This window comes from Felis catus, chromosome B3, assembly GCF_018350175.1.
Source record: "Felis catus isolate Fca126 chromosome B3, F.catus_Fca126_mat1.0, whole genome shotgun sequence".
Classification (NCBI taxonomy): domain Eukaryota; kingdom Metazoa; phylum Chordata; class Mammalia; order Carnivora; family Felidae; genus Felis; species Felis catus.
This window is the reverse complement of record NC_058373.1, coordinates 40,432,400-40,459,149: the sequence shown is the minus strand read 5'-3', so window position 1 is coordinate 40,459,149 and position 26,750 is coordinate 40,432,400. Positions and strand designations below refer to the sequence as shown.

The 26,750-nt window shown below is 39.1% G+C and overlaps 1 protein-coding gene and 1 long non-coding RNA gene across 4 annotated transcripts in view; one reads left to right on the top strand and one right to left on the bottom strand.

Moving 5' to 3' along the window:
* Nucleotides 1-26,750, top strand: part of ZNF609 (zinc finger protein 609) — a 213,703-nt gene that overhangs the window by 129,729 nt on the left and 57,224 nt on the right. For all 3 annotated transcript variants that reach the window (XM_023255209.2, XM_045059172.1, XM_045059171.1), the window contains one exon: nucleotides 21,852-22,077. In XM_023255209.2, the coding sequence (XP_023110977.2) occupies nucleotides 21,852-22,077 (226 nt within the window). The remainder of the gene's footprint in view (nucleotides 1-21,851; nucleotides 22,078-26,750) is intronic.
* LOC123385893 lies at nucleotides 123-6,950 on the bottom strand. Its single transcript, XR_006599131.1, has 2 exons — nucleotides 6,569-6,950; nucleotides 123-264 (listed from the first exon to the last, which is right to left on the bottom strand). It is a non-coding gene; the product is annotated as an uncharacterized LOC123385893 (long non-coding RNA).

Below are 26,750 nucleotides of genomic sequence, written 5' to 3'. Positions count from 1 at the left end.
ACTCTCCCTGTTCTCTTTATTCCAGCCAAATGAAACAACTTGGAATTCTTTAAATATATAGTGTTTGTTACTGCCTGTGCACCTTTGAATGAATGGGTTGTTCTTTGGAGTACACTTTGTTCTTTACTTGGGAAACTCCTCCTTGTGCTTTAGCCCACTCACGTATGAAGTCTTCTCTGTCCCTTCTGGCAGTCACTTCCTAGGCCAGTACTTGAAGCCCGTTGTTCATCCTTATTGTACTTCTTTACCAGTTTGTCCTCCAATCTAAAACGAAGTTTTGCAAGCAAGGACATAAACTTTGTATTGATTCTACAAATAAGGCATCTGTTTTTCTGAGCCTTATAAAGTTGTGTGATTCGCCATTTTATTACTTTGTTGAATGGATTTGTATTAGAATAAGGACCATGTTTAGTAGTAAAAGCATTAAAAACCTATTAACTAGAATATAGTTACTCTTACATTGTTGGGTTTGCCTAATGCACGACCTCGGTTAAAGAGATTTTTTAAGAGCAGATTCTTTCCAATATCAGAATATTATGATGTCTTTCTAAGTTATGGTATTTAAGAAACCTTCAGTCCCTTGAAAGATGAATTGTGCCACTCAATTTCTATAGGATTTTGTGAGCCCCATATGTTAAGTATGTTATACAAAATTCTAAATTTCATATAGTGTTGGTATTTAGTATTTGGGGGTTTGTTGGTCATTTTTAGAAGAACTGAGCTAAGGAGTAATTGTTAAAAAATGAAATATAGTTTAGCAAGACTTGACTGTTTTGTGACAGATGTTTCAGTCCCACTTCAGAGGATATTTATACTGAAAACAGAACCATATTATGCAACTTTAAGCAAAAATCAAAATATGAAACTAAGGATTTACCAAAACTAACGTGCAAACCCAGATCCAAAAATAGATTAAAACTCTTGAACAACTTTTGTTCTTCTTACAAAAGATAAGTTTGCTTTACCAGAGGACTACAAAATAGCAAGTACCCTCTTTCCTCTTTGACAAACATCTTGAGTTTTGATGGAGTTCAGGTGTCTAAATCAAATTAATCATATTGGAAAATATTGAAAAAGTTCCCCTGTGGAGTCAGAGATCCTGTGGTCTAGGGAATCCTGGCAAATGGGAGAGAACCAGAAGGAGAACACTGGACAGGCAAATGTCCAAGTTTTCAGAATTATGGATCCTTAAACTTACATTGATCTTTAGCAAAATCCTAGAGCAAAATGTAAATAGATAGTGTGAGCTACTTGCACTGTCCTTCCTGATCATGCCTAAGCTTTTCTGGAGTAACATGATATAAAGGGGAAGAGTTTAAGTTTCAGAGTCAGACATACCTTGGTTAAAATCCTGGCCCTGCCACTTAATAACTGAGTAATTACAGACAAATCAATTAACCTTCCCAGGGCTCTGTTTATTTTCTATCAAACAAAACTACCATCTACTTCATAGGGATATTAGGAGATTTAATGAGATAACATATGTAGAACTCCTGGCACACAGTAGACTCGTAATAAATTCTAATTATCTTCCCTTCACCACTTTGTGCTTTTCTTTACCCAGCACAGTCAGTTTAACCTCTGTGCCTTACCCTTTCCTGCAATTTCAACTTCTTGCTAAGATTATTTGACAATAGCTCATTCTCCTTTTTCCCTTGACTTTTGGTGACACCATTCGGTTTTGATTCTCACTTCTTTATTACTGTATAGGTTCTGGAGCCAACCTGCCCAAGTTTGAATCCCAGTTTTATCACTTAGTAGCTGTATCACCTTGGCCAAACCTAACCTGTTTAGCCTTCGTATAGTTATCTTTGAAAGAAGATACTACCGGGGCACCTGGGTGGCTCAGTCGGTTAAGCGTTCTACTTCGGTTCAGGTCATGATCTTGCCATTCGTGAGTCCGAGCCCTGCGTCCAGCTTGTGCTGACAGCTCAGAGCCTGGAGCCTATTTCGAATTCTGTGTCTCCCTCTCTCTCTGCCCCTCACCTGCGCATGCGCTCTGTCTCTCTCTCAAAAAATAAATAATAAACATTAAAAAATTAAAATTAAAAGTAGATGTTATTAAAACCACAATGAGATAATACTTTACACCTGTCAGAATGGCTAAAATTAAAAACACAAGAAACAACAGATGTTAGTAAGGATGTAGGGGAAAAAAAAAACCCTCATGCACTTTTGGTGAGAATGCAAACTGGTATAGCCACTGTAGTAAACAGTATGGAGTTTCCTCAAAAAATTAAAAATAGAATTACTATTGGGGTGCCTGGGTGGCTCAGTTGGTTGGGCATCCGACTTTGGCTCAGGTCATGATCTCACAGTTCATGTGTTCAATCCCCACATCGGGCTCTGTGCTGACAGCTTGGAGCCTGGAGCCTACTTCATATTCTTTGTCTCCCTCTCTCTCTGCCCCTTTCCGACTTGCGCTCTGTGTATCTCTGCATCTCAAAAATTAAGAAATGTAATAAAAAAAATTTTTTTAATATAATTACTATATAATCCAGTAATCCTACTACTGGGTATTTATGGGGAAAATGAAAACACTTGAATTCAAAGACATATATGCACCCATATGTTTAGTGCAGCGTTATTTACAATAGCCAAGATATAGAAGCAATCCATGTGTCCACTGAGAACTGAATGGATAAAGAAGTGACATACATATCTACAATGGAATAGTACTCAGCCATGAAATCTTGCCATTTGTGACAATAAAAATAGACCTAGAGGATGTTAAACTAAATAACTCAGAGAAAGAAAATACCATATATGTTCACTCGTGTGGAATTTAAGAAACAAAATAAAGAAAAAGGCAAAAAAACAGACTCTTAAATACAGAGAACAAATTGGTGGTTGCTAGAGGAGAGGTGGTGGGGGAATGGGTAAAATAGGTGAAGGGGATTAAGAGTACACTTATCATGATGAGCACTGAGTAATATAGAGAATTACTGAATCACTATATTGTACATCTGAAACTAATATAACACTTTATGTTAATTATACTTAAATAAAAATAAATTTTAATTTTTTTAATTTTTAACTTTTTTTAGGTTTATTTATTTTGAGAGAGAAAGAGAGAGTACATGCGCATGAGCAGGGGAGAAGCAGAGAGAGGGAGAAAGAGAATCCCAAGCAGGTTCCACACTGTGAACATGGAGCTCCGCATGGGGCTTGAACCCATGAACCGTGAGATCATGACCTCAGCTGAAATCAAGAGTCAGATGCTTAACCCCACACATCTGGCTCTGCACTGACAGAGTGGAGCCTGGTTGGGATTCTCTCTCCTTCTCTATCTCCCCCTCCACTGTGTGTGTGCACACGCATGCATGTGATCTTTCTCTCTCTCTCAAAATAAATATTAAAAAAAAAAAGCCTGAGGATGATTTGTTAAATAAAAATAAATAAAAATTACTATATGGTTTTGAGGAATACATATAAAATGCTTTGAAAAGTACGTGGCACGCATGTAGCAAGAAGTAAATTAAAGTTTACCTCTGTCATCATGATTATTATAATTTTCAGGTTCTTTGTGGTCTTTTCTTCCTGGATTTAATCCTTTAAATGATGATACTCCTTATTTTCTCTCTTGAGCCGCCTTCTTTTTTTTTTCCTCTCTATCCTGTGTGCTTGGGCTCTCTCACCCAAGCAAGCTCATGGCCTCTATTAACTACTGTCCTGAACTTTCTTCTCAGTTCCAGTCCTGCATATCTAACTGCCTACTTAAAACTCATGTCCAGAATTTAATTTGTTTCCTAATTCTGTCCCACCAACAACAGTATTAACTTTTTGCATCCTTAATGGCATTGATTTAATTACTTGTTCACATTTGTTTACCCCACCAGATCTAGGGACAGGGATCATATTAGATTTATCACTTGCCATAATACAGTGCTTATACCATGTTAAGTATTTGATATTTCTGAATGAAGAAGGGAATCCAGAAAACTTTTGCTTATTAGAAACCATTTAAGTCCTTAACCAAGGTACTATAAACTTTCTTTCTCTCTCTGTGTTCCCGGTACAATTGTTGGGTAGGTAGATTGGAATGCCTGGATTTCTTCTGGGTATTTGAAAAAGCCTTTCATGATATTCTTGATGACGTGTTGATGAAATGTGAATTGGATGGCGATACAGCTGGGTGACTTTATAGCTGGCTAAAGGGCTATATTTAAAGAGTATTGATTACTAGATGTTTGTCAGCTAGGTGAAGGTGGTGTACCACAAAACTCTGCCTTTGGGCTACTTTTATTCAACATTTTTTGCATAACTTGCCTGACTTAATATAAACTAGGCATATAAATCTTTGGGTAGTATATAGTGATCTGGATTTTTTCAGTTGTGATGGATACCTTGCTCAAGCTAGTTTAAGCGAACAAGGAATTTATGTTCCCACAAATAGAGTTGATTAGTTTCCAACAGGAGCTCAAATAATGTCATCGGGATTCTGTCTTTGCTCCTTTCCCTATTCTCCTTTCCCCTGAATTGGCTTTATTCTTAGTCAAGTCTTTGTCATCTATTCGGAAGAATGGTTATTAGCAGCCCCAATTTTAATTAGTCCTTCCAGCCTAAGAGATCAGAGGAAGAATCTCTATGGCCTTTGAAGAACCTATTTCATGTATTTTGTGTAGAGTTGGGCCCACTCCTGTACTGGAATTAGGTTGTTCCGGGTTTTTCACAGGAAAGAGAAATTCCTCTACCAGAAGAAGAAGGAAAGGAAAGCATGATGAAAAGCCAAAATTGTACTATCACAAACCACTACAAATGGAGAGTATAAGTTATGAATGTCTGAGAGATTGACAATGTTATAAGAGACTGAAAGGCGGAATTAAATTAACAAGATATTGTTATTATTACTATCAGCAGCAGCAGCTAATATTTATTGAACTTTTGCTGTGTTTTGGGCATTGTATACTAAGCACTTTATATTCAGTTAATTGCTACAGTGGCCCTATGAAATATAGGTACTTGTTATGTTTTTATTTTACAGAATGAAGTAGAATCAGAAAGATTGCATAATGTGTCTGTGACCACCCAGCTATTAAATAATAGAGCTGAGATATCAACCAGTATGTCTTTTAGGAAGATGAGCATTTAAAATTTTAAATCATTATCTACATTTTTGTTACATGAACAAATAAGGTATAAGACCGTATATATAGTACACTGTCATTTGCTTAAAAAGAATAAAGGTACATATAAGCAAGCAAATACATATGCATTATGTTGGTTGCTTCTTGGAAAGGAAACTGGGAGTCAGGGATGAAAGAGAATCTTTTCAGTTTGAGTAGAAAAGATCTAGGGAGTTGTTTGTTGTTGTTGTTGCTGTTGTTGTTAATTTTCTAATTTATTTTGAGAGAGATAGCATGTGAGCAAGGGAGGAGCAGAGAGAGGGAGAGAATCCCAAGCAGTCTTGGCACTGTCTGCTCAGAGCCCAATGCGAGCTCGAACTCAAAAACCATGAAGATCATGACCCGAGCAGAGATGAAGAGTCAGACACTTAACCAACTAAGCCAAGCCACCCAAGCACCCGGATCTAGAGAGTTTTCATGAATGTTAATTTCAGTATGAGCTTCCAAGAGTGACTTGACTATTAGAATAACTAATAATGGGTATCATTCAAGATTGCCAAAATACTATAGGTACATTGCTAGGTCCTTAACCTATTAAAGAAAAATTTAATCTTTTAAACCACCTCAGTAAAGTATGGGGTTATTTTCTCCACCCATATAGGTAGGTAGGGATGGAGTTCAAATGAGGTTTTTATGACTACCCTAATGGGAAACATTTCACCCTTGAGTGGTTAGTTGGATGATCTTTAAAATTCTTCCACATTATGCTATGATTTTTCTGTGCACATTCTTTTGGGAACACATACCGGATAGAAAGTGAGGTGCTATAGTATACCAGGCTCTCTAGGAACCCAAATCAGCTTTGCTGCTTATGGTGCTTTCTATAGAACGAATGATGTCTCATCAGAATTACCCATCGTTGTACCAAATCATTGGCATTCCATGACCTTCTAGGACATGAAATTACCCAGGAGACACTTGGGCAATGAAGCCTATCTTAGCAGATGGCCATTTCCTGCTTGGTTCAATAGTGCTAACGTGTCCATAATCAGGAGTTAATCTGTACTGCACAATACCCTTTGTACCACTTTGAAGTTTATCTTTGTAATACCTTTAGTTGAAATAGCATGGACAAGGAAGACTTCTGTAAGAAATGATGGTTCCTGGTTAATTGAGGAACCGTTTGAAAATTTCTTTTAGACGATGGTATGTTTAACTTCTGAACTACTAAGCTATATTTTCAGAGAGGTCTTATCCGTGGCAATTTGAAAACAAATAGTTGCTAGAGAGACTGATTTTCCCTCTTCCCACAATGGTAAGGTCAGTTTTATCAGTAATGATCGTCATTCATTTGTCCATTTACTAAACCATTAAGTGAGCTCTTCATTCTCCCAAATGCTTAAAACACTCATTGCCCAACTGCTGAAATTTATTACTACCTAACTTGTAAGCATCCCTTACTTACAAAATCCTTGATCCTAAGAGCAGTCTTTCCTACTCACCTCCTGCTAATAATTTTCCCTGGTTCATGTCTCTTTTTCCTCCACCGTTACTTCCAAACGGCCCTGTTGTGGAAGACGCTCTTGTTTGCCCACTGAACAGGCAATCTCCCTCAACTTCCTTGTTAACAGAATCTTCAGGGATCATATGGACATATGGTTCTGGAGAAGCTGATGACTTCTTCAATCCCAGAACATGATGATTCGTTCTCAAAATGTGATTCTCAGACCCCTAGATATGTGTGAGAGTTTCTCAGAGGTTCTCCTAGATCAGAACTATTTTCATAATAATAGTAAGACATTATTTGCGCTTTTCTCTCTGTTGACATTTGCACTGATAATGCAAAAGCAGTGGTGGGTAAAATGGCTAGTATCTTGGCACAAGTCAGATAAGTGGCACCAGATTGTACTAATAGCCCTCACATTCTTCACTGCTATGACCTCACAGTAAAAGATAAAAATTGGGTGGGGGGGGGGGCACCTGGGTAACTCAGTCGGTTAAGCATCCGACTTTGGCTCAGGTCATGATCTCACCATTTGCGAGTTCGAGCTGTGCATCAGGCTCTCTTTGTCAGCATGGAGCCCACTTTAGATCCTCTGTTGCCCTTTCTCTCTGCCCCTCCCTTGCTTGTGTGTGCGCTCTCTCTCTCTCTCTCTCTCTCTCTCTCTCTCTCAAAAAAAAATAAATGTTTAAAAAAAAAAAGATAAAAATTTTGGAAAAGTTTGAGAAGGATTGATATTAATCTCCTTTGAATGTTTGGTAGAAGTCACCATTGAAGCTATATGATCCTGAACTTTTATTCATCTGGAGGTTTTTGATTATTGATTCAATCTCCTTAGTAGTAATTAGTTTGTACTTTTTACTTCATCATGGTTGAGTCTTGATAGGTTGTATGTTTCTAGGAATTTAGGTCATCCAATTTGTTGGCATATAATTACTCTTAGTGATGTCTTATGACCTTTTGTATTTCTGTGATGTCAGTTGTAACATGTCCTCTTGCATTTCTGATTTTATCTGAGTTCTTTCTCTACCATGCCCCCCCCCCCATGAGTCTAGCTAAAGTCTTGTCAGTTTTGCTTATCTTTTCAAAGAACCACCTCTTCATTTCATAGGTCCTCTTTACTGTCTTTTGAGTCTTTATTTCATTTATTTCTGCTCTAATCTTTGTTATATCCTCTCTTCAACTAACTTTGAACTTCATTTGTTCTTCTTTTTCTAATTCCTTCTACTTTATAGTTTCTAGTTGTTATAAGACTTTTATTTCTTGGGGTGCCTGGCTGGCTCAGCTGGAAGAGTATGCGACTTTCAAAAAAATTTTTTTAATGTTTATTTTTGAGAGGGCGTGAGTGGGGTAGGGACAGAGAGAGAAGGAGACACAGAATCTGAAGCAGGCTCCAGGCTCAAAGCTGTCGGTTCAGCTCGAACTCCTGGGGCTTGAACTCACTTACCGAACCGCAAGATCATGACCTGACCCGAAGTCGGAAGCTTAACCGACTGAGCCACCCAGTGCTCTGTCTCTGAAAGTTGAATAAATGTTTTAAAAAAAGTCTGTTTTATCTGGTATAAATATAGCCACTCCAGCTTTCTTTTGGTTTCCATTTGCATAGTGTTTCTTTTTTCAACCCTTCACTTTAAATCTCTGTGTGTTCTTACATCTAAAGTGAATATCCTTATAGGTAGCATATAGATAGGTCTTGTTTTTTCATCCATTCAGCTGCTCTGTTTCCTCCTTTTTTTTTTTCTTTTTAATGTTTTTTGCTTTTGAGAGGGAGAGAACAAGCAGTGAATGGAGCAGAGAGAGAGGGAGACAAAATCTGAAGAAGCAGGCTCCAGGCTCTGAGCTGTCAGCACAGAGCCCCATGCGGGGCTTGAACTCACAAACCACGAGATCATGACCTGAGCCAAAATCAGACACTCAACCAACTAAGCCACCCAGGTGCCCCAGCTGCTCTGTTTCTCTTGACTGGAAAGTTTAGTCTCCTTACATTTAAAGTAATTATTGATACTTTATAAGTAATACCATTGTATGTCAACTATACTTCAAGTAAAAAAATAAATAGGGGCGCCTGTGTGGCTCAGTTGGTTAAGCATCCAACTCTTGATTTTGATCTCACAGTTGATGAGATCGAGCTCCGAGTCAGACTTTATGCTAACAGTGTAGGGTCTTCTTGGAATTCTCTCTCTCCCTCTCTCTCTCTCTGCCCCTCCCCAGCTCATGTGTAATAAATAAAAAAACATTTTAAATTGAATGAATGAATGAATGAATGAATATAATTTAAAATACAGTAATTATTGATAGATACATATTGCCATTTTGTTAATTGTTTTGTGGCTCTAACTGTAGTTCCTCTGTATTCATTTCTGTTGCTCTTTCCTTTGTCGTTTGATGACTTTCTTTAGTAGTGTGCTTATATTGCTTTCTCTTTCTCTTTTGTGTGCTTACTACAGGTTTTGTTTAGAGGCTACCGTGAGTTCTACATATAACAACCTATATCTATAACAGCCTATTATAGTTGATAACAACTTAAGTTTGATTCCATTCTAATGCTTAATATTTTTATTTTCCCCTTACCCAGGTTTTGTTATTGATGTCATATTTTACATCTTTTTATCTTGTGTATCCCTACTAATTATTGTGTATCCCTACTAATTATTATTACTAATTATTGTAATCATAGTTACTTTTCCTACTTTCATCATTTAGCCTTTACACTAGCTTTATATATGATTAATCCACTACTTTATATATAGAAGAGGAGGGAACTCTTTCAAACTCATTTTATGAGGCCAGCATTACCTTGACACCAAAATAGACAAGGATGCTCCAAGAAAAGAAAATTATGAGCCATTATCCTTGATGAACACACATACAAAAATTATCAACAAAATATTAGCAAACCGGGGTACCTGGGTGGCTCAGTCGGTTGAGCGTCCTACTTCAGCTCAGGTCAATATCTCACAGTCCATGAGTTCTAGCCCCACATCGGGCTCTGTGCTAACAGCTCAGAGCCTGGAGCCTCCTTCAGATTCTGTGTCTCTTTCTCTGTCTGCCCCTACCTCCTCACTTTCTGTCTCCATCTCTGTCTCTCTCTCTCTTTCAAAAATAAGTAAACATTTTAAAAAAATGTTTAAATATTAGCAAACCAAATTCAGTTTAAAAGTATCATACACCATATCAAGTGGGATTTATTCCAGGAATGCAAAGATATTTCAGCATCTGCAAATCAGTCAGTGTTACACAACACATTAACAAAAAGAAGGGTAAAAATTATATGATCATCTCAGTAGATGCAGAAAAAGCATTTGACAAAATTCAATATCCACTCATGACAAAAACTCTCAACAAAGTGTGTGTAGAGGGAACATACCTCAACATAATAAATGTATGCCAAGCTCAGAGCTAACATCTTACTCGGTGGTGAAAAGCTTTCAGCTTTTCCCTTAAGATCAGGAACAAGACAAGGATGCCCACTCTTGCCTCTTTATTCAACATGGTATAGGATACCCTAGCCAGAGCAATTATGTAAAAAAAAAAGAAATAAAAGACATACAAATTGGAAAGGAGGAAGTAAAACTCTCTCTATTTACAAATGACATGATATCTATAGAAGACCCCAAAGACTCCATTAAAAAAACTATTGGAGGGGCGCCTGGGTGGCCAGTCAGTTGAGCGTCCAACTTCAGCTCAGGTCATGATCTCACTGTCCATGAGTTCGAACCCCACATCGGGCTCTGTGCTGACAGCTCAGAGCCTGGAGCCTATTTCAGATTCTATGTCTCCCTCTCTCTCTGCCCCTCCCCATTCATGCTCGCTCGCTCGCTCTCTCTCTCTGTCAAAAATAAATAAACATTAAAAAAATTTTTTTTTCAACTATTGGAACTAATAAATGAATTCACTAAAGTTGCAGGATACAAAATCAGTACAAAAACCTAGTGCATTTCTATACACTAATAACAAAATATCAGAAAGAAATTTAAGAAAATTCCATTTACAGTTGGATCAAAAAGAATGAATTAGGGCTAAATTTAACAAAGGAGACGAGAGACTTGTATATTGAAAACCACAAGACATTAATGAAAGAAATTAAAGACAACATAAATGGAAAGGTATTTCATGTTCATAGATTGGAAGAATCAGGATCATTAAAGTATCCATACTACCCAGTGCAGTCTACAGATTCAGTGCAGTCACTGTCAAAATTCCAATGGCATTTTTCACAGAATTAGAATAATAAAATTTGTATGGAACCACAAAAGACCCCAAACAGCCAGAACGATCTTGAGAAATAAGAACAAAGCTAGAGGCATCCTGCTGATTTTTTTTTAATTTTTTAATGTTTATTTTTATTTTTGAGAGAGAGAGAGAAGGAGACAGAGAGAGATGGTGTGAGCAGGGGAGGAGCAGAGAGAGAGGGAGACACAGAATATGAAGCCAACTCCAAGCTGTCAGCAAAGAGCCCAGTGCGGAGCTTGAACTCATGAACCATCAGATCATGACCTGAGCCAAAGTCAGATGCTTAACTGACCAAGCCACTCAGGTGCCCCTCATTCTCCCTGATTTTAAATTCTATTACAGAGCTACAGTAATTAAAACAGAATGGTATTGGCATAGAAACGTTAGATCAGTGGAACAGAATAGAGAGCTCAGAAATAAACCCAAGCATATACAGGCAATTAATATATGACAAAGGAGCCAAGAATATGCAGTAGAGAAAGGACAGTCTCTTCATTAAACAGTATTGGGAAAACTGGACAGCCACGTGTAAAGGAATGAAACTTGACCACCATCTTACAACATACATAAAAATTAACCCCAAATGGATTAATTAAAAATTAACCCCAAATGTAAAACCTGAAGCCATAAAACTCCTAGATGATAACATACATGGTAAGCTCCTTGACATAGTCTTGGCAACGATTTTTTTAATCTGACACCAGAAGCAAAAGCAACAAAAAGAAAAATAAATGGGACTACATCAAAACATAAAGCTTCTGCACGCACAGCAAAGGAAACCATCAACAAAATGAAAGACAACCTGCCGAATGGGAGAAAATATTTGCAAAGCATATATATCTGATAGGGGGTTTATACCCAAAATATATGAAGAACTCATGCCACTCAACAGAAAAAAAAAAAAGTTGAAAAACTAGGCAAAAGATCTGAATAGACATTTTCCCAAAGATGTACAAAAGGGCAAAGGTATATAAAAAGTTGTTCAACATCATTAATCATCAGGGAAATACAAATCAAAGCCACAATGAGATATTACTTCACACCTATTAAAATAGCTATTACCAAAACAACAAGGAATAACAAATACTGTTTAGAAAGTGGGAAAAAGTTCACTGCTGATGGGAAAGAAGTAAACTGGTGGAGCCACTATGCAAAACAGTATGGAAGTTTCTCAAAAAAATAAAAATAGAACTACTACGTGATCCAGCGATTTCACTTCTAAGTATTTATCTGAAGAAAACAAAATCACTAAAAGATGTATGTACCCCCATGTTTATTGCAACATTTTTTACAGTGGTCAAGATATGGAAACAATGTAAGAGTCCATCAGTGGAGGAATGGATAAAGAAGACATGGGGTATATACAATGGGATGGTACTCAGCCACAAAAAGTAATTAAATCTTGCTATTTTCATGGGTCAACTATACTTAAAAACAAAAAAATCAGCCATTAAAAAACAGTGGGGGGAAATCTTGTCATTTGTGACAACATGAATGGGACCTTCAGAGCATTGTGCTAAATGAAATTTGAAAGAGAGAGACAGCATGAGCAAGGGAGGGGCAGAGAGATGGAGAGGGGATCTCAGTGTGTCAGACAGAGCCCGACATGGGGCTCAATCTCACAAACAGTGAGATTATGACCAGAGCCAAAATCGAGAGTCGGACACTCGATGTCCGACTGACTGACATCTGACTGAGCCACCCAGGCCCCCACTAGGCATCCAACTCTTGATTTCAGCCCAGGTCATGATCTCACAGTTTGTGAGATCAAGCCCCGTATTAGGCTTTGCACTGACAAGAGTGGAGCCTCCTTGGGATTCTCTGTCTCCTTTTCTGACTGCCCCTCACCTGCTTGCACACCTGCTGTCTCTCTTTCTCTCAAAAATATACAAACGTAAAAAAAACTCTTTATATGTATTGTATATTAATTGTATCTCGCCTTTTGAGTACATGTCCTTTTGGGGTTTTTTTGTTGTTATTTTTTTAGTGTTTATTTTTGAAGGAGAGAGAGTGCAAGCACGGGAGGGGCAGAGAGAGAGGGAGACACAGAATCCCGGGCAAGCTATAGGCTCTGAGCTGTCATCACAGAGCCTTACGTGGGGCTTGAATCCATGAGCCATGAGATCATGACCTGAGTCAAAGTTGGACACTCAACAGACTGACTCAACAGCCACCAAAGTGCCCATGTCCTTTTGTATTCTATGTGACAAAATGGAAAGTACGTGTAAAGCAATTGCAACTGAGTTGCAAGCTGACCTAGCCTGGGTTTTTGTGTGTGTGTGTGTGTGTGGAATGTCGTTTTTACCTAAAAGAACAACTGACAGTACAGGTATTCAGAGTTGGGTATTTAGCAGACATTTTCTTAAAAATAAATGAAATAAGCCTGTTGACTCCAAGGAAGACAATTGACACTCTTTGTTATTAATGATAAAATATGAGCTTTCCAGCAAACATTATAATTTTGCAAAATTTGTATCTGCCCCCCATCCGTTTGACAGGCTGCCAATACTTAAAAGGTTTTCTGATGAGCTCAGAGGCAGTATCAACAAATATGACTTCTTTATATTAATAGAATGTGTCAGTGTTTGAAAGAGCTGTATAACTCATTGAACCAATATTTTCCAAATGACTAATATATGATGTTAAAAATCATGCATGGGTAAGAGAAGCATTCAAAGTACTAGACAGACCAGTGGATTGTAATGTAACAGAGTACAAAAGGTTCAACGATATAGTTTCAGATTCCACATTGCCACTAACCTTTAAGAACTATCATTTGTTCAGTTTTGGTGTCATATCAAAGAACAGCCACAATGATCTGTAAAGGATACATATATGAAATCTTTGTGAGGCCAGTTTTCTTTATGTAGTTCAACACATTTTATCAGCAGATTGAATGCAAAAACAGGCATGAGAATCTAGCTGTCTTTAACCAGCCATTGAAGAGATTTGCAAAATGTAAATCAACGCCACTGCTCTTTCTACCCCTTTCTTTTGAAAAATTACAGCTATTTTTATTTAAAATGTTATATATATTTGTACATCTATCAATAAATATATTCCATATCAGAGTTCTTTGGGATCTGCAATTTTTTGTTAATCTTTTTGTTTTGAGATAATTAATAGTTGTAATAAATAATGCAGAGAGATCTCATGTAGCCTTTACCTAGTTTCCCCCAATAGTAACACCTTGCAGAGCTATTGTACAATATCACAACAGGAATATTGACATAATGCAATCTCCCTATCTTGTTAAGATTTCCCCATTTTACATGTGTTCACTTGTATATTTTTCTGTGTGTGTGTGTGTGTGTGTGTGTGTGTGTGTGTGTGTGTGTGTGTATTAAGTTCCATGCGATTTTATTATGTGTAAGCTTGGGTATTTACCACACAAAATACAGAACATCTCCATCACCATAAGAATCCTTTGTGTTGTCCTTCATAGCCATACTCAACTCTCTTCTACATGCCACCAACCCTTCCTTCTGGCCACTACTAATCTGTTCTTATGTGTCACTTTTGTCATTTTGAAATCATTAGTTGTTTAAAATAAGTTAATTAGTACATGTTAAATCTTTCACTTTTTAAAGAAAAATTTTAATGTTTATTTTTGAGAGAGAGAGGCAGTGTAAGACAGGGAGGGGCAGAGAGAGGGAGACACAGAATCCGAAGCAGGCTCCAGGCTCTGAGCTGTCAGCACAGAGCCTGATGCGGGGCTCAAACTCATGGACTGTGAGATCATGACCTGAGCCGAAGTCAGACGCTTAACCACCTGAGCCACCCAGGTGCCCTGTTCACTTTTAATTTCTAATACAGTATATATCAATTGATAAAGCCTACATAAATAAAAGCTCTGTAAGGTTCTCAGTTTTTAAGACTCTAAAGGTTTCCCAAGACCAAAATGTTTAAGAACAGCTGGCTTGAAGCAGGAAGAATCATTCTCATTTCTCCTTCCCAAGCTACTACAGAACAAGATATGGTTTGTGATGTCTCAATTTAGAATTCTCATGTTTTCTCCTAGGACTGTCAATATGAATGATGATTAGGTTCTTTAGTACAGTTTGCCCCATCCATGAAACAGGTTAAATTGAGATTTTTCTGCTGACATCTGTGATTCTGAATGATTCAGAAAAAGGCTTTAGCTTCTGTTGTATTCACCTTATTTGGTCTGTGGGTTATTTTTTGTTTATTTGCTCATTTGCTTTTCTATCCTATGGGGGTAAGAGAATGGAGTAGAGATGACAAGCTCCAGCCCTGACTTTTTAGGAAATGAGTATGTGAAAGGAGGTAAGAATTGTGTTCAGGAGAGGAAGTAGTTGCAGCCAAAGAATGAATTTTTCTCATTCTTTATTCTTGAAAAGCTAATTCTCATGCTTCCCTTGGAACAGTACAGGGATGGGAGGGATCATCAACCTTCTGTAGAAAAAAAAAAAGTCATTTCAGAGCTAGTACTTAGGTGGCTATCATCACTCATCAGCTGCAAAGTTAATAGCTTTGCTGAAGGAAAATGTGGTGAATTTCAAGCAGGCAGGAGATTGTAGAGTGAGAAGACTTAGAAGAGCAGAATAGATGCTTCTTTCAGCAAAAGCCTTTGCCACAGGAATGGGACACTACCATGTGATCTGTGTTATGCATTGACTTCATTTATGAGATTTTTTTTCTTTGTTACATTTCCAGCATAATATATCCATTCCCACACACAGAATTTAGACAGGATTGAATATTAGGATCATTTGATCTGCTCTTCCCTCTTTATCGGAAGAAATCTTTTGGGTTTGAGCCTGAGACTATTGTGATGGTTGCAGGAGAGCTCCCTGTGGCTAGTCTTACAGTCTTCAAATTATATGTTCACTTGCACTTGCATTTTCTACTACAAACTCCAACAGTCTCCACTGCTGACCTTGACCAGGTGCTGATTGGTTAAAATTGAGTGCTAAAGTAAGTCTTCTGTGAATAACAGAATACCTACCTTCAAAGAATTGTTTGATGTCTGGTTACAGTGCCAGCTACTGTGTCTTTCTTTTTCTCTTTTTTCCTCCTTGCCTTCTGCTACAAGATGTCTTAGAAATTAGGGGCACCTGGGTGGCTCAGTCGGTTGAGCGTCTGACTTCAGCTCAGGTCACGATCTCGCAGTCCGTGAGTTCGAGCCCCACATCGGGCTCTGGGCTGATGGCTCAGAGCCTGGAGCCTGCTTCCATTCTGTGTCTCCCCCTCTCTCTGCCCCTCCCTCGTTCATGCTCTGTCTCTCTCTGTCTCAAAAATAAATAAAACGTTAAAAATATATATTTAAAAGAAATAAAAAAGAAATTAACCAGAGTTACAAACAAATTCTTTTTCAAGGCAAGCTTATGTGGAATCTAGGAGTTCAGCAGACCTGCAGCCTCTTCTTTTCTTTTCCTTTCTTTTTCTTTCTCTTTCTTTCTTTCTTTCTTTCTTTCTTTCTTTCTTTTTTAACGTTTATTTATTTTTGAGACAGAGAGAGACAGAGCATGAATGGGGGAGGGTCAGAGAGAGAGGGAGACACAGAATCTGAAACAGGCTCCAGGCTCTGAGCTGTCAGCACAGAGCCCGACGCGGGGCTTGAACTCACGGACCGTGAGATCATGACCTGAGCCGAAGTCGGATGCTTAACCGACTGAGCCACCCAGGCTCCCCTCTTCCTTCCTTCCTTCCTTCCTTCCTTCCTTCCTTCCTTCCTTCCTTCCTTCCTTCCAAGAGGCAGGTTCAAAGAGTGTTGAAAAAGGAAGTGATTTCCTCCTTCACTAACACTTAAATGTTGTATTGTGTCGTGATTTACATGGAATATTCTATTGCATTGTGTCAAGAGCTTTGTGAAAAGGGAGAATTCAGTTGCTCTGTGGTTTCTTTTTTTTTTTTAATTTTTTTTTTTAACGTTTATTTATTTTTGAGACAGAGAGAGACAGAGCATGAACAGGGGAGGGGCAGAGAGAGAGGGAGACACAGAATCTGAAACAGGCTCCAGGCTCTGAGCGGTCAGCACAGAGCCCGACGCGGGGCTCGAACTCACGGACCGTGAGATTATGACCTGAGCCGAAGTCGGATGCTTAACCGACCGAGCCACCCAGGCGCCCCAGTTGCTCTGTGGTTTCGACCCATCGGGCTCTTGAAAATAAGCAATTACTGAACTTTCAGGATAAGCAAAGATAAACCTTAATTATTTTTTAAAAAATACATTAAATTTATTTTATCTCAATCTCAGTCAACAGGAGGCAGTTCAAATAACTGAGGATTTTTTCCTTTGTATTTTAATTTGAGAAACAACATAATAAATTCATAAATAGGATTTTAAATAAATACCTGTTCTTTTTAATAACCCACAGTAAAAATTTTGTGAGCAGATCAAATATTATTAGAGGCAGTACTTACATGTTTATTTATGAATCAGGAACTTATATTACTATTAGCATTGCTGATGCTGAGTCACTGTAAAATCTTGAAAGACCTTTGGAATTATCAAGGAAAAAGAGCATGTTATTAATACAAAATCTGGTATATTTGATGGCAGGGGCACCTGGGTGGCTTGGTCAGTTAGGCGTCCAACTGTTGATTTTGGCCCGGGTCATGATCTCACAGTTTCATACGTTTGAGCCCTGCAATGGGGCTCTTGCTGACAAAGTGGAGCCTGCTTGGGATTCTCCCTGTCTCTGCCCTTTTCCCCATGCACTCTTTCTCAAAATAAATAAGTAAACTTAAAAAAATATTTGATTCTACATAATCTTATCCGATCATTCTGAATAAATCTGAACACTTATCTAGCCATTATCTCCAATTATCTTTCATTCTTGGATAAAGCAATTTTCTTAGAGTTACTGCAGTTATTGGTAGACTTCCTTTCTGCCTTTTGGCTGTGAATGTGAAGATATCAGACTCCTGAGAAGGAGAGAGGGAAGAATCTGTCCCAAATATTTCTTCGCTGCATTTCCTACCCCCAAAATTATATTGCAGCCTTGAAATTTTTCTGCCATCAGTGCCTCTCTTGTGTGGGAGGCAGCTGAAGGCAGTGTATAATTACTTCTTGTGGGGAGATTAATGGCTCTGGCCTTTATTCTCTCCAGTCCTCATTTCTGCGTCACCTGCCTATCAGCACTTAGATCTGTAATAGGTGCTATTAAGACTAATATCTAAAGGTGAATTGAAAAGAAGTATCATTAAAAGGTAAAGGACATGAACTGTTGGGAAACTTCAGATATCTCCAACTTCAAATCCTCTCTTTTCAAGTTTTAATTTTGTCTTGTTTATGTCCCCATTCATTGAGTCCGGGAACCAGGTTGGCACTCCTTAGCATTTCAGAGACTAAGAATTGGCCCAGCTTTTATTGTTGTTGTAGCTATTAAGGTATTTAATGACTTTAACGTTTTATATTCCTGTTACTTAATTTTCTCTCCTGTCCCCAGTCTCCTGACAATTCCTGCTCTTGTATCCTAGGAATGTGGGAGAGGTGGCAAAAAAGTCCTTTTCTGATTTATCCTCTCCTGGAGAGTGGTAAATGAAACTGTGTTTGTTCCAGTGAATAGTAGAATGTGAAATCCCATAAAGCCACCTCATTTATTAGATGAATATCACAGAGGTGCTTATTATACAGTATGGCTTAATGTAGATTATAGATGTGACCAAATGGTAATTAGTAGAGCTGGAGCTGTAATTAAACATTATTGTGTTGCTCTGTGATTTCTCCTCAGATTTCTGTTGCAAAGTAGGAAACTGAATAGTTCCAAACCCATAGGTGGATTTCTTCACTTCTCCCCACCCCCAAATTTATTTTAATTAATTAACTGACTAAATAAATCATCCTCACACAGAGCTCCTGAATTCTACTTAGTATCTCTGAGCAGTAAGAGCAGTTTGTTGCATATACATGTCAGTTGGCTCTTTGTATATTAGTTCTATTTTTCTAATCAGTTCAGCTAAGTTCCTTCTCTCCACATATTCTGTAGCAGGGTTTAATTTGGCAAACTGAATGCAACAGGGGTGTCTCCTAGTTACACATCTTAGATCTTGTTTTCTGGATCTGTCAGTATAGAACTGGAGGCTTGGCTTCATGTACAGTGTTAGTAGCTTCTTTTCTTCCTGGTCTCCCATAAGCACTGAATAACCTAGCAGGAAATGAAACCAGTTATAGAAAACAGCTGTCCTTGATAGCTGAGAGAGGGAAAGAAAAAGAGGGAGAGAGAGAGAAAGAGAGAGAGAGAGAGAGAGAGAGAGACACACACACACACTGACTGACTCCCTGGGGACTTACCTCCTTCTGTGCTTGGAATTGCTGCCTTAGCAATGGAACAGGTTAGTAACAGGATATGGTCACATGAGGCAATGAGAAAGTTCAGAGAAATGACCTAAAAGATCTAGGCCAACCTCTGTGTCCAAGAAAGAGGACCTTGCAGGAATTTCTCTTGCTAGTAGAAGAATGGTATAGAAAAAAAAACAAACTTGGGGCTCCTGGGTGACTCCGTCAGTTAGCATCTAACTCTTGATCTCAGCCCAGGTCATGATCTCATGATTCACAGGATCAAGCCCTATGAGGAGAGAACAAACCCTAAGCAAAGGAAATGCACATACTGATTATGAAATTGTTTTTGTCTCAGTTTTCCCCAGAAGAAAAAAAATAGAAAAACAGAGGTGAGGCCAAGAGTAAAGATGATCTGTGTATACTCTGTCTCTAATTTTCCCTTTTTAGTAATTCTCAGGGGTAAAATCTCCAAGAAACTTTCTTTCCAAAGAGTTACTAGCTATCTTCTTGAAGCATTCCTGAAAGGGCTAGGTATTAGAGCCAGATTCCAGCCATATACAGGAGTCATAGAGTTGAACTTACTTTTTCTGTGTTTTTACTTTCAAATCTGTGTATAGAAATTTTAAAGAGTCTTTTAGGAATCTACCACATCCCAGGAAGGTTGCCAAATAAAATGATCAATGCCTGATTTTCAAGAGTGCAAAAAGAAGCAAAAAAGCCTTTTGGCATTGACCATAATGCAGAAAATTCATTATATGGGCTTCAACTTTCATTTTATGAAAAAGGTGGAGTTAGGGAAGTATAGGGGTGGGGGGTGCCTGCCAAGCAGACAAGGATAATGTTTTGGCAGCTTTTCAGGAACCAGAATTAATCAGAATCCGTGTTCTAGCATTCAGTGGACTCTTGACAGTGATGATTCACAAATAGCAATGACCTCTAAGCCAAGAAGTCAGAGCTAACTAACTGCAGAGAGTAGATATAGTACCCAGATCTCAGCTTCTAGAGGTGTGTGTGTGTGTGTGTGTACGTACACACACACGCACCTGTGTTAGAGAGGTGGGTTACAGGTATAGCAGTGGTCATTCAGTAAACTGTTTCAGAACCAGAGTTCTGTTGCAGACCTGTCCAGCAGCTTGGTTTGTGGGTGCATATGTAACTCTCTGGATGTAGGTCTGTTGAAGGAGTACATTCAAACTGGACTTAAAAAAAAAAAAAAGAAAAAATCTTTCACAAGAGGAAGAGGGTCCCAATCCTTGACTCTTATTTTCTAGGTTTGCTGACTGGTATCATACTTAATCTTCAGGGAAGATTAGTCAGTGTGAATTGAGTGCTTTTGCATATGCAGGACACTGTGTTCCGTTAGGATCTGGGCAGTGTAGATTCAGGTACTTTGTCAGTCTGATAAATGCTAGGATTTAAAGAGTTAAAAGATTATTACCCTCCATATTACAACTTTGAACTCTGGATATGTTGAATTATTGGTTTCTAAGTAATTGTACTCTTGTGAGAGATTCTAGTTGTAAAAAAGTTTTTTAATGTTTATTTTTGAGAGATAGAGGCAGAGCGTGAGTGGGGGAGGGACAGAGAGAGAGGGACACACAGAATCTGAAACAGGCTCCAGGCTCTGAAGCTGTTAGCACAGAGCCCGACATGGGGCTCAAACTCAGGAACAGTGAGATCATGACCCAGACCGAGGTCACATGCTTAACCAACTGAGCCACCCAAGCTCCCCGAGATTCTAGTTTTAGAGGTAGATGCTGGTCCTTGTGCTCACCTATTTCTGTCTGTGCATGTGTGTGATCAGCTTCATCTACAGACTGCCATGAATAGGCTTCTGGGTCCTAACAGCACCTGCTATTTGTTACAGATAAATTTGATGTTACATTCTTGCTCCAAAATGCCATTCTTACTAACCAGTCGCTGTTGTAATCTCTAAGTGTTAGAAACCCCCATCAGGTTGCTCCTAGCCCTCTTATAACTTTTAAGTAGATGTCCTTCTAGCTAAAGATGAATTGAAGTTCTAGTCTTCTTAAAGTGACATTCCTGGGATCTAGATATTTTTTTCCTTTTTTATCCCTACCTGTATTCTTGGGTTTTATACATGATTAATGTATTATTTGTTGAATGATAGATTGGTGGGAAAGATAGTGGTGGCAGTAGAACATGCCTCAGAAACCTTTTTGTTGTCATCAATCTATGTGCTCTATTACTGTTGAAATCTGGACCTGGTTCTCCATCACTGGAGATTTTTAAATGAGACAAGATTTTTTTTAAATATAATTTATTGTCAAGTTGGCTAATATACAGTGTATACAATGTATTCTTGGTTTTGGGGGTAGATTCTCATGATTCATCACTTACATACAACACCCAATGCTCATCCCAACAAGTGCCCTCCTCGATGCCCATCACCCCTTTTCCCCTCTCCCCCGCTCTCCACCCCCATCAACCCTCAGTTTGTTTTCTATATTTAAGAGACTCTTATGGTTTGCCTCCCTCTCTGTTGTTTGAAACTATTTTTTCCGCTTTCCTTCCCCCACATTTTTTAATACACTTTTAGCCAAGCACCATTTGTGAGGAAGATCGTTAATAAGAAATAGAGCTTCTGCCACAGGGTGCGCTCATATAAACCATTAGATTTGTAGTGGTATCATGAGCTAGAACTTGAAAGGAAGGACTAAAGTCTTACATTTAGAGCCTTCCACACTGGCAGGAAAGAATGTAGGACTAGATTAAATACAGAGAAGGTATTTCCTCTAAATGTTCTCTCTGCCACTCAGCTACTACTTCTCTTCCCCTACAGATGGAGTCCCCTGTCTCTACACCAGCAGTGCTGCCACTGCACCTTTTGGTACCAGTGGTCAATAATGACATCTCCTCCCCCTGTGAGCAGATCATGGTTCGTACCAGATCAGTTGGGGTCAACACATGTGATGTGGCTCTAGCTACAGAGCCTGAGTGCCTGGGCCCCTGTGAACCTGGAACAAGCGTCAACCTCGAGGGCATCGTGTGGCAGGAAACAGAAGATGGTAAGTGCTATGTGCGTCTTTTCCCATCTCTTCTCAACCTGCTTCTGCCAACAGGGGCTTATCGTTGTAAATAACACCAAGTATTTATTAGGAGTCTCAAGTGACCATAGTTTGCTAGTGACACCTACCCAGGAGATCACAGCAAACTTCTCAGTAAAATTGCGCAGCTTCTGGAGATTGCCATTTTGTTTGTTTAAAGTTTATTTATTTATTTTGAGAGAGACAGCAGGAGCAGGAGAGGAGCAGAGAGGGAGAGGAAGAGAGAGAATCCCAAGCAGGCTCCACTAGTGCAGGGCTTGATGCTGCGAACCGTGAGGTCATGACCTGAGCTGAAATCAGGAGTGGAGGCTTAACCCACGGAGCCCAACACTGAGGTCTCCCAAGATTGCCAGTTTTTAAAATTAATTATCTCTCTTTTATGGGTATCCACATTGTTGGCCCTGGCATTTAAGCAGTCATTTGTTAAGTGCTGGCCAGGTAATTCACACTGTGTCTCTACTCTCCATACTCCTCTTTATCATTTTATATGGGAGAATTTGAATGTAAATGAACTTTTGGGTCAGGCTTCAAGAGAAAAAAGTAATAAAAGGACAGCTGTGGGAGTCAAGGAAATGGAAAACAGTCACTCTTAAATTGACTTATTGTTGGCTCATTGAATATGCAACTCTTGCCTTTTTTAACACCTGGAGGTGCAGCCAGCTCCTTCCCACTGGTTGCCTCATTGCCCAGCCACCCACTTCACTTCATGCATCTGTCACTTAGTACAGATTTTATAGGCCTAGGCAACAGGGAAATGTTTACATGGTCTTGTTTTCAGGCATCCACTAAGCAGTTGGCTCACTGCAGGGTGCTTCTGCCTGAGGCTACCATCCAGACTTCTTGTATGTTCCATTTGCCCCTGAGAACAGAGTCTCTTCTATTTTAGAAGTTCATAAACCTGAAAAAATAGTTGTGTGAAGGGACTTGACCAGGTATTTCTGATCCCTTGGTACCATCTGTGGCAATTTGATTTCAGCACATATATTCTTTTTATAAAGATTCCAAGTTCTTGTCAAAGTATGTTTATACAGAGTATGTTTATAGAGGCTGGGCCTCAGAGTCCCATCAGGTCTCTGCATCAGTAACCAGACTTTGAAAGCATCCCCACTCTGAAGTTTAGAGGCCCAGAGGAGCACAGCTCATTATCTCTAATTATCATAAGCTATCTTGTCAGTTTGCCCATGGAAATTCAAGCATTTCATTCTGGTCATTCTAATTAAAGTCTGTTCCTCTGAATATTTTGTTGTGATTCAGTATTTATTTAAAGTCTGTCATGCAGTAGGTATTGATGTGACACAGGTTAAGAATTCTGTTTTTGGCTTTCTTGTTGATAACAATATAGTAAAGCTTCAGTTTTCAGAAGAACATTGCTGATAGGTTTTATTGTGTGCCTGAGACCATAATGCCAAAAAAAAATTTTTTTTTTCTCTTGTGTTAGAAACTGATGCAGAGACAGTGGAGAGAGGGGTTGACCCTAGAGGTTGACTCTGGATATGTGTATACAGTAGACAGTCTGGAAATCACAAGTGGCTATCTCTAATTTTGAAAATGTCATCTGCCTTTGGCCAAAGGTCTGAATAGCCACAGAGTCTGTTGGAATGACAAACATATCCAGCCCACAGCTCTTTGACACCAACCAGCCTTCGGAGCCTCTTGCCTCAGTATATTGAAGATAGAAGACGTCAATTTCCTGCCTATTTATTCTGTCCATCTTTATGATGGTGACTTTCCTCCAAGAGCAAGTTGCTTTTCATATATGTTAACCGATGAAAACTTTGTAAGAATGTGAGGCACTAACCCTTTCACTCTCCTGAGAATAATGGATACCTTTTTTTCATTATTATTTTTTTTAATGTTTATTTATTCTTGAGAGAGAGAGAGAGAGAGAGTATGAGCAGGGGCAGAGTGAGAGAGGGACACAGAATGTGAAGCAGGCTCCAGGCTCTGAGCTGTCAGCACAGAGCTCAATGTGGGGCTTGAACTCACGAGCCATGAGATCATGAGCTGAGCCAAAGTCAGACACTCAACCAACTGAGCCACCCAGGCACCCCCAATGGATACCTTTTTATCTGAGAGTCCCTGTTCTCCCTCCATGCCAAGGAGATAGTAGCACAGGTTTTTTGGGGGTTTTATTTGTTTGTTTGTTTTTTATTTTTTTATAATTTTTTAATTTTTTGTTTAATGTTTATTTGTTTTTGAGAGAGACAGAGACAGTGACAGAATGCAAGCAGGGGAGGGGCAGAGAGAGAGGGAGATATGGAATCCGAAGCAGGCTCCAGGCTCTGAGCTGTCAGCACAGAGCCTGATGCTGGGCTCGAACTCATGAACTGCGAGATCATGACCTGAGCTGAAGTCAGATGTTTAACCGACTGAGCCACCCAGGCGCCCCTGTTTTTTTTTAGTTGTTTGCTCTGACTCTCATGTTGTACCTGGCAGCTTATTACCAAGTTCCCCTGTTGTACATTTTGAATGCACCCTGCGTTTTATTTCACAGTAGTTATCACAGTTTGCAATTTTATAGAATGATATTTTTCTGTTAATGTCTGTCTCTTCCACTGTTTTAGAATTCTGTGAGCCCAGGGACTCTGTTTTGCTCACCATTGAATATCTAATACTTAATACTTGGTAGCTGTAGTAGGCCCTCAAAAATATTTGAGTGAATGAATGTTACATCTAGTTGTCATTTGTAGATCTTTGTTAATATTATAGATACTGTAATAGTGTTTGAACTGAGAAATCATATCAAATACTTTACAAAATTCTAGACCTCTGAAACTCAGAATAAGTACTATTTTAACCAGGTTTGAGATCACTCATTTATTTATATCTATAAGATTTTTAATTCTCCTACTTTTAATACCATATTTTCTCTCATTTCCTATATTGTGTTCCAGGGCTTAGTACCTCTCCTCTTTTTTTTTTTTTTTTTTTTTTTCATTCATCGCAAGGGAAAGGGAACTTGTCTGCAATTATAGATTTTCTCCTCTGCTTTCTGCCTCTCCCAAAGGGCCTTCACCTGAACTGTCAGTTGGCAAAGGTCTGAACTGGGATCAGAGTTGGTTTACATTCCTTTTCATCTTCAGGTAACAGAGATTTCCTGCAAAGATCTTTCTCTGCAGATCTATAAGATCTAGTATACTGAGTCAGTCTTCAAGTTAATAATAAGATCTATGTACAGATACTTTTTAAAAAAAAATCCTTCAGCCTCCTAGGCTTTTTGTCTGCTGCCCGACTCTTTGTGCTTGTGTCTGTCTCTTTGCCCAGCAAACTACTATCTTCAAATGGAAAAACCCTTAGAGCTTAGAAAGAAGCTGTGAATGCTTGGCCTCTGAGGGAAATGGAGGATCATGAGGTCCCTGTAGAACTGAGCCACCTTGCTGAGAACAGGTGTAGGGGTCATGGCCTCAATTCTTCCTGGTTTCTTTGCCTACCTGTCATGCAGTGTTGCTTCCTTCTTCACTCTCAGTGCAAACCTTGCCTTGGAGACATTTTTAAATTCTTGCAGATTCCATCTCTTTTTAGGCTGTCCACAATACAGCCAGCACTGCAAAGATCCTCCTTGACTAGGCTCAACCTTAGTACTTAAGACCCAAGTATAACTTGGAATGTTTTCCTTGGCTTTTTTTGAAACTTAGCATTTATACAGAGGTCTGATTCCACCTGATTTCACTTTGTCCCACCCCACTTCAAATTGAAATAATAGGTCCCAAGTCCATTCCTAGTTAACAAGGCTTACTTTAATACAAGGCCCCAGAAACAGTGTATAAGAAGCCTTAAGGCAGACCATATACTTTTGCTGAGGCAAAATTGCTTCCTGGCTTGGCTGGTGCTTTTAAGGAAGACAGGCTGGGGTGTGTGGGTGGCTCAGTCAGTTAAAGTGACTAACTCTTGATTTTTGGCTCAGGTCATGGTCTCATGGTTCATGAGTTCAAGCCTTGTATCAGGCTCTGCTGTCAGTACAGAGCCCACTTTGGATCCTCTCTCTCTCTCTCTCTCTCTCTCTCTCTCTCTCTCTCTCTCTCTCTCTCTCTCTCTCAAAAATAAAAAAAAAAATAAACATAAAAAAAAGAGGGGCACCTGGGTGGCTCAGTTGGTTAAATGCCTGACTTCAGCTCAGGTCATGATCTCGCAATCCATGAGTTTGAGCCCCACGTTGGGCTCACTGCTGTCATCACAGAGTCCACTTTGGATCCTCTGTCCCCCTCTGTCTCTGCCCTTCTCCCACTTACACTCAGTCTCAAAAATAAATAAACATTAAAAAAAAAGAATTTTAGGAGATGCTAGGGGTACCTGGGTGTCTCAGTTAAGTGTCCCAACTCTTGATTTCAGCTCAGGTTACGATCTCATGGTTGTGAGATCTAGCCCCATGTCCAGCTCAGTGATGAGTGCAAAGCCCACTTGAGATATTCATTCTCTCTCTCTCTCTCTCTCTCTCTCTCTCTCTCTCTCTCTCTCTCCCCCTCTCCCTCCATCCCCCTTCCCTCCTCCCCCACTCATTCTGTCTCCCTCCCTCCCTCTCTCTCTCTCTTTGTCAATAAATAAATAAACTTAAAAAAAAATTCCAGGAGATGCTGTAAGTTTTCCTTCTTTTTTAAAAAAAAAATTTTTTTTTAACGTTTATTTATTTTTGAGAC